Genomic DNA, 8,016 nt, shown 5'->3' on the forward strand with positions numbered 1-8,016 from the left:
TATTATCTTGAAAATTGCTTTCAATTTACCCCATGTCTCTTGAGCCGTTGAACCACGATATAGTATGGTTTGCAAAAGTTCAAGGCAAATCGTGCCAAAGATCCACTTTTTGACGACAAAGTCAAGGCGTTCTCAAAGAGTAGCATAGATGTCAGAGGGACGAGGCTTAGTTGGATCGATATGATCCAGGACATCATATCCGTGACATCAGATCTCAAATAATTCAACATAGTTAGAGTATTACACCTCCTTTCTATCAAGAATCAAAGGGATGTCGTTCTTGATGTTACTAACCGACAAGGCCGGATGGTAATTGGGGTTACTCGATGGTGGAGGAGGTGGGGGGTTGATGAATCTCACCGTCGTCGTCTGCAGGTGAAAATCAGGGGCGGACTAGGAAGAAGCTGGGCGGCAAAGGCTAGGATCGGTGAAGCATGGAACTAAAAAGTCGAAGCTTGAAAAAAAAAACCTGACTTCGAACCACAGGAAAAAAAAGAAGTCTTGAATTTTTCAATTTTGCAACGACTCTAATACCATATTAATTTTGGTATAACTCACTCGATTGTAGCGAATTCCATTAATCAGAATATATACGGTTACAACACTATAATACTAACAATAAGATTAGGAGTTTTAACAAAACCAACCCAAACTATAATTTTGCGCAAATAGTAGTAGTTTTTTGAAGAAGATTTTTTACACAAGTAGCTATACTCTATCTCTCTACCAAAAATGTGCACCAAAAGGAATAATGATACATTGATACACATGTAACATGTTGTATGTGTTAGATAGGTTAAACTGTTAAAGAGATTCCCTAGAGACTACACAAACAAGCTACACTACAGTCTACACTAACTTTCCTTGCATGGTTTTAGACCCATACGGTGTTTGTTAGCAAAGAGTAGTGGAATGTCCAATGAAATGAAAGAAGGGAAATTCAAAAGTGAGAGAAAAGAAAAGAAAAGAAAAGTAGTAGTAGTCGAAAATAGGCAATTAGTAAAAGCATTGATTCAACGTTTGAATGGTCAAAAAGATGGGAAAGAGAGAGACTGTTTATTGGTGTATTGGGGTAAGGAATGAATGAGTGTTTTAAGACAAACACATAAATATTAAAATTGTTAATTTGCTTCATTATAACTTTCCTCTCTTCCTCCTTTGACTGTCACCAAACCCCATAACACAAGCTTCCTCATCTCTTCTTCTCTTCTTCATCCATTTTTATTTCAATTTTCTCTCATCTGTGTAAGTGTAGCTGCTCATTTTCAACCAATCTTACCTTGGTATATCTCTCTGTCTCTTCTCCATTCTATTGATTTTGTTCTTCTTTTTTTTTTGCAACAAATGGGTGATTCTTAATTTGTCAACTTACTTAACTTATCTCATCTCTTTCATTTTATTAAAGATGCAATTTTTCTCATTAAAGTTTCAATTTTTCTCATTAAAGTTTCAATTTTTATGTTAAAGTTTATGTTTTTCATCTAACAAGATATTGGGTTTAGCTTCTTTTAAACTTAGGAGTCTTCCTTTTTCTCTATTTATTTTGTTCATTTGGGAAACCATTGTTGTCTTGTACAGAGATCTTTGAATCTATCATTATTGCAAGATGAGGAAAATATAGGGATCAAAAGAAGAAATAACCACTTATTATCCTTCAAAATTTGAGTGCATTACTTCTTTCATGTACAAGTTTCTGACATTTAATGCTTCATTATGTTATTTGAGATCTGGAATTTTTAACCTTGTTGCTTTTATATTAAATTTGTTCCATCTATCTATTTACCAATAAAGCAATAATCCTTCCTTTTGTATGGTACTAATTATTGAACTTGCAGTTTATTTATTATATGCTGTGGATAACTCACAAGTTTTAAGTTGGTCTTTTGAAAGTTTTAGCTGTTCATTTTGAATATATTTTCCGTTGGATGTGGATCTTGCATTACCAATTAGGAGGAAGCAATAATATGAGTTAATATAACAGCTTTTTTTAGTATGGAATATGCACAACTCATTATCAGGATTTAGAAGTTAGTATCCTAAAAATATGAGGAGCATTGCTTAGAGAATCATAGCAATGTTGGTAGCATGCTTTTAGTTCTTTGAATTTTATCTTCTTATTTTCATCGTCGTGGTTGATGGTGAATTAGGATTAGTGAAGAAATACTACATGGATCTTATCATATTGACATTTTCTTCGTTCCGTCATTCTTTGATTTATTACCTCAAACCAAAGAGTTTTGGAGCTTATTTATTGGATGGCCCAAACATTGTCACCTTCTGGACTGTAGTATAAATGATCACTTATTAGCAAACATGGGCAACCTAATCTATTGCAAATACTACAATAAAAATTGTGTCCATTTAATGCTGAAGTAAAGCTGAGTCTGTGATGTGTGCCTCATAGTCTAATTTTGGACAAGTTGTGCTCACAATGGAATGTTGTTGTTTCATGCTACATGTATGTTCATGAACGAGCAAGGGTCTAACCATAGCTTACATTCATTTTTGGTAACAGGATATTATATATTGTTGTTCGTGAATTGGATCCTGTTATTCATTTTGAGTGCAAACGGTGGGTGGTTTTTTGGGCCTTGCTGATATTTTAAAATGGCTTCAGTGGGTATTGCTCCCACTTCTGGACTTAAAGACCCCGGTGGCAATGTTGGTGCTATTGATAAGTTGCCTGATGAGATGAATGATATGAAAATTAGAGAAGACAAGGTAAGTATTTGTGGTGATTCTTTGCTAGCTTTACTTCCTTTGGTTGCTTGTTTTGACACTGTCTTTTATAGGAAATGGAAGCTGCTGTTGTTGATGGTAATGGAACAGAGACAGGTCATATAATTGTCACGACAATTGGTGGAAAGAATGGACAAGCCAAGCAGGTAATATGCGATGTTCATATAACATTGTAGAATTTTTTTCCTAATGATATGTGTGGTTTTTTGAATTATGCCCTTTCTGTTTTCAGACAGTGAGTTACATGGCTGAGCGTATTGTGGGACAAGGATCCTTCGGAGTGGTGTTTCAGGTAAACTTGGCAATAATTTACAAAAAGCAGTCATCTTTAAATGCAAAGGCTTTCTACTTGATGTCTTTATGATCACATTGGATAACATTATTAATCTACTATTACGGGGATGGATGTCTAGGCAAGGTGCTTGGAGACCGGTGAAACTGTTGCTATAAAGAAAGTCCTTCAAGACAAGAGATACAAGAACCGTGAGCTGCAAACAATGCGTCTTTTGGATCATCCAAATGTTACCTCTTTGAAGCATTGTTTCTTTTCTACAACTGGAAAGGATGAGCTCTATCTTAACCTAGTGCTTGAGTTTGTCCCTGAAACTGTTCATCGTGTCATCAGACACTACAACAAGATTAACCAGAGGATGCCACTGATATTTGTAAAGCTTTACACATACCAGGTAACAGAGGTTTGGGGTTTGGCTGCAAAGTATACATTATCAGCTAATTTAAATATGTAGTTCTAAATTCTAATGATGATAGCTTTTACTGACCAGATTTGTCGAGCATTGGCCTACATTCACAGAACTATTGGAGTATGCCATAGGGACATAAAACCCCAAAACCTACTGGTAAATGGTCCTTTAAGGCGTATTCATTTTACTTCTTTTAGATTCAATTCATTGTAAAATGCAAAATTTCTGTTGCTGATCTCATGCTATCATTAATTGGCACAGGTCAACCCACATACGCACCAATTGAAGATATGCGACTTTGGAAGTGCTAAAGTCTTGGTTAGTCCTTGTATTCCTGCTCTCCTGCCAACTCTATTGATGGTAGCATCGTTGTTGATTTATGTACAGGTCTCTATTGTTGGTTATGACCTTTTTTCTTCAAAATTAATTGCAGGTGAAAGGAGAGCCAAATATATCTTATATATGTTCTAGATACTATCGTGCACCAGAATTGATATTTGGAGCAACTGAGTACACAACTGCAATTGACATTTGGTCTGCTGGCTGTGTTCTTGCTGAACTGCTGCTTGGACAAGTATGTTTTCGACTTTATTGATTTTTGTCAAATAGTTGATAATGTGTTATGGCTACATATATCTTAACCATGTTTACTTGCTTTCAGCCTTTATTCCCTGGTGAGAGTGGAGTTGACCAGCTTGTGGAGATTATTAAGGTAACTGGAAATTCTAGAATCTTCTGTGGCTTGTGTTCTTTTAGTTTGTTGTAAATTATGTCTTCATTTAGATGTCATTGAATTCCATATATTTTCTGTGCATTAACTATAACTTTTTGGTTAAGCGGGTGTACCAATTCAGTTCTTGCTTTTCTTCATGGCGACAGACATTGATTTTCATGTCTTACCTTCATGTAGGTTTTGGGTACCCCTACAAGGGAAGAAATAAAATGTATGAATCCTAATTACACTGAATTCAAGTTCCCCCAAATTAAAGCTCACCCATGGCACAAGGTAATGCTCGATTCTAGTTTTTGTTTTTCTAAATCTTCCTTCAAACATTTTCTTTTACTATGAACCATAACACTTGTGATGTTAAAATATAGATATTTCACAAGCGCATGCCCCCTGAGGCTGTGGATCTTGTCTCAAGACTTCTGCAATATTCTCCTAACCTTCGGTGCACAGCTGTGAGTGTCTTAAGTTGTTCCCTAATGAATAATGATGTGTAATCATAAGCTAATCCAATGCTTGTTAGGCTCTTATTTTTAGAATTACTCATATCATTTATCTTCTTGTGACAATGCAGTTAGATGCTATAACTCATCCGTTTTTTGATGAGCTACGCGATCCAAACTCTCGTTTGCCCAATGGACGGCCCCTCCCCCCACTTTTCAATTTCAAGGCTCATGGTATTGTCACTCTTCTAATAGTTTCCCGCCTCATTTTCTTTTTCAAACAAACACATCTCCATCTTCCGTTATGCACATGCTAATGCATTCTTCTGCTATTCACCAGAATTAAAAGGAGTTCCGGAAGAAACTTTGGTGAGGGTAGTTCCAGAACATGCTAGAAAGCAATGTGGATTTCTTGGATCATGATTTCGTGGTGCTTCATGATGAAATGTTTCCGATGCTTGAAGTAGATATAGCTATGCATATTCAAGGGGGGAATGTTTGGAGGTTATATTAATTAACATTATTTCTCTTATGTTCTCTGCTAACGTGCTGTTGTACACTCGTACTGATGTGTTACTATGTCATTGCACATTGAGAAGGTTCTGATTATTGTACACAGAACCTAATGGGCGATGAACTCTTCCTTGTTTGTAGATGACTGTAGGTTGTAACTATGTATTGAACAAAATCATCATTTTATTCTTTCATATGCTTCACTTGCTTCATTTGCTTCAGCCTTTCGTCGAGGATGAGAGACTTGTGGCTGGTCTGTGTTTTAGTACTAGTACTTCTCCAGATAACTACTTCTATTGGAAAATTTACCATGTTTGTGACTGATCAATAGAGCATCAAAGCGAACATATCTACGCTTTTTTTTGGCAATTAAATCTACCCTGTTTTACTTTGAACATAAGGTGTATCATATATTAGAGTTTTTTGTGGGGATATATCAGCAGAGGTGAAAGCCCATTACGGTTGACTTGTTTATGTAGGAGAACAACTCGATCATGTACGATCAGTACAGAATTTACGCGCACATGGTTCAATGAGTGAGCTCTTTGTACATGATGTAATTGGTTAATTTTTGTGGATTATTGGTTTAGCACATCTTGATCTTGTACATAATTGTGCTAAACTGGTGTTTCAATATCTCAAATGTATATTATTTGTTCCAACTCTCAACTAGAAAGATGTCCAATGCCAATTTCCATGCGTGATGTATTTTATGGCTTCTTTTTCTTCTCTTCCATCCTTTTACTCTCCTCTCATACTTTTCCTCTTCCTCTCTCATACTTTTTGTTTTTCTTTGGTTAATGTGAAAAGTAAAGCGAATAGATTGATTAGTTACAGAGATAGTACTTCATATCAAGGTTAAGGCTTATATTAACCTGACGATCCCCAATCTTTGATAGTTTGAAAGCCGAAAAGGATCAAAAGACAATATTTTTTGTTACAAAACAATAGAAATAGGAAGCGCATTTTGGTTATTACACTTGTGTGGTCCCCTACTTACTCTTACTCTTTGTTTGGTAACCTAATTGTATGGTATTTAACTATGCATTTTCAAGTCTCGAAGTAGACAATTTGTTTGTCATGGATGAATATGGAGCGAGGTCATCATGGGAGTCCAATGGTTGGAGCGAGGTTATCATGGGAGTCCAATGGTTGGAGCTCCCTACCTCATGATGGTTGGGTGTTCGACCCTCATCAGCTCTAATTTGGAGAGTTGTGTAAATATATGCTTCTAGGTATAAATTCCCGTCAAATTGCAATATGGTAAGGGAATGTGTAAATTATCCAAAGAATCTGATATTGCCTCTTTTTTAAAGGACTGATATTGCTTCTTTTGGTTTTGAGCCTTTGAGGTAAAGAAGGGGATGCCAACCACAGAAGTCCACGAGAGGACTCATTGACTTCCTTTAAGCCATTTCACCTCCTTCATCTTTGTGGTCCTGCAGGCTGCAGTTGTGTGTGTTATTTGATCTGTTATTGGTGCGTGGGTCTTATAGTACTCCTTTAGTTCAGTTATCTTGTCTTGGTAATTGCTATTCTTTCCTTACATCAGTTTAGATTTCCAAAATTACACTACTGTATGTACTAAAAATATGTTACTCACTCTTGGTCAGTTGCTTCATCTGTCTCTCTATACGCTTAGCACTTGCGGAATATGCACGTTTTACCATAAGTTTAACACTTGCTATTTTTACTACTCATTTCTCCCATGTTACAACTATGTAGCATGAGTATTTCTTTTAGATCATGGACTCGTACCCGTACCCAATACGATACTTATCCTTGTTATGTCCTAATATTTGCTCAAGCTGGAAAGTGCAGGTAGGGCATTTGCCATTATTATCTGGAGATCAGCTAAGAAGAGTCAGGTAGCAGCAATAGCAAGTATTCACAAGTTCCGGAAGATAATTCAAAAAGAGTGCATAAGTTATTAATCAAGGCTTAGTCAAAAGACGTTGTTTCAGCAGCCGTGCCTAAAAAATAGGGCGAGAGCCGCGGTTGAGCAGAAGATGGAGTTGTTCCTTTATTTTAGGAGATTGTGGCAAAATAATAGGAGTTAGTTGTTAACGGCTAAATGTAAACAACTTTAAGTAGTATGCACTTGTATAAATAGAGATGAATGATCTTAGGAACACACAAGTTTTTACATCATTTACATTCAGATATTTTCTTTGCTCTTCACAATACTCAAAAGTGTACTTAGCACAAGCTGTAAGCTGTAATTCTCAGATATAGTGGATTGGTGGACTCAATTCTACCCGCGGTTTTTACCCTTCTTCCTGGGGTTTTCCGCGTCACCATCTCTTGGTGTCTTGTTTCTTTTCGCATTTGTTCATTTTTGTAGCTAGCTTTCCTTATTGTTCTTAGCTGCATCTTTGTTAGCTGTAGATCTTCAGCTAAGTTTTGCCTGAGCAGAATTTGGCATAAACAATCCTCTATGGATACGTGTACCTATTCCTAAAATTTCAAAATCTTGTAGTTTTCCGCCCCTGTACTCGAATCCGAACCCGTTCCCGTATCCATCTCTTGTTATCTCTCTCCTATAAGTTATAACTTGTTCTTCATGCCAAGGGAAATGTTAAGATCTTAGAACCTGAGGGAATAAAGAAAGTTATATGGCTGCTAATGAACCAACTGAGCAGACAGACAAAAACAATGAAATTAAAATCCAAGAATAGCATAGATTTGGAATGGTGTATAACATTTCTTTAACCATGCTTAACTGTATCCTGTACAAATTGACAGGAATATTCTAGATTGGCAGTTGTATAACCAATAAAGAATCTTACTCTGTGACAATTGACAAACTAAGGGATTTCAGGCAGGAATTAACTGTAAGAAGGTTCCCCAATGAATAAAAATCATCATGGTTAATAATAGTTATAATATTTAC

General features: G+C 36.2%; 1 protein-coding gene across 2 annotated transcripts; it reads left to right on the plus strand.

Moving 5' to 3' along the window:
* Positions 1 to 1,091: 1,091 nt before the first annotated feature.
* LOC104894813 (shaggy-related protein kinase NtK-1) lies at positions 1,092 to 5,335 on the plus strand. 2 transcript variants are annotated; one of them, XM_010681144.4, is made up of 13 exons: positions 1,092 to 1,283; positions 2,516 to 2,721; positions 2,793 to 2,885; positions 2,972 to 3,031; positions 3,153 to 3,425; positions 3,522 to 3,596; positions 3,702 to 3,758; positions 3,874 to 4,014; positions 4,102 to 4,152; positions 4,351 to 4,446; positions 4,539 to 4,622; positions 4,742 to 4,844; positions 4,951 to 5,335. In XM_010681144.4, exons 2-13 carry the CDS (start codon positions 2,608 to 2,610, stop codon positions 5,031 to 5,033), a joined length of 1,230 nt encoding a protein of 409 aa, XP_010679446.1. In that variant the 5' UTR covers positions 1,092 to 1,283; positions 2,516 to 2,607; the 3' UTR covers positions 5,034 to 5,335. The 2 variants fall into 2 exon arrangements, with proteins under 2 accessions (XP_010679446.1, XP_048493560.1); XM_048637603.2 differs by having other exon boundaries at positions 2,618 to 2,721.
* The last annotated feature ends 2,681 nt before the right edge of the window (positions 5,336 to 8,016 follow it).

The sequence above is a fragment of the Beta vulgaris genome, chromosome 5, assembly GCF_026745355.1.
Source record: "Beta vulgaris subsp. vulgaris cultivar EL10 chromosome 5, EL10.2, whole genome shotgun sequence".
Classification (NCBI taxonomy): domain Eukaryota; kingdom Viridiplantae; phylum Streptophyta; class Magnoliopsida; order Caryophyllales; family Amaranthaceae; genus Beta; species Beta vulgaris.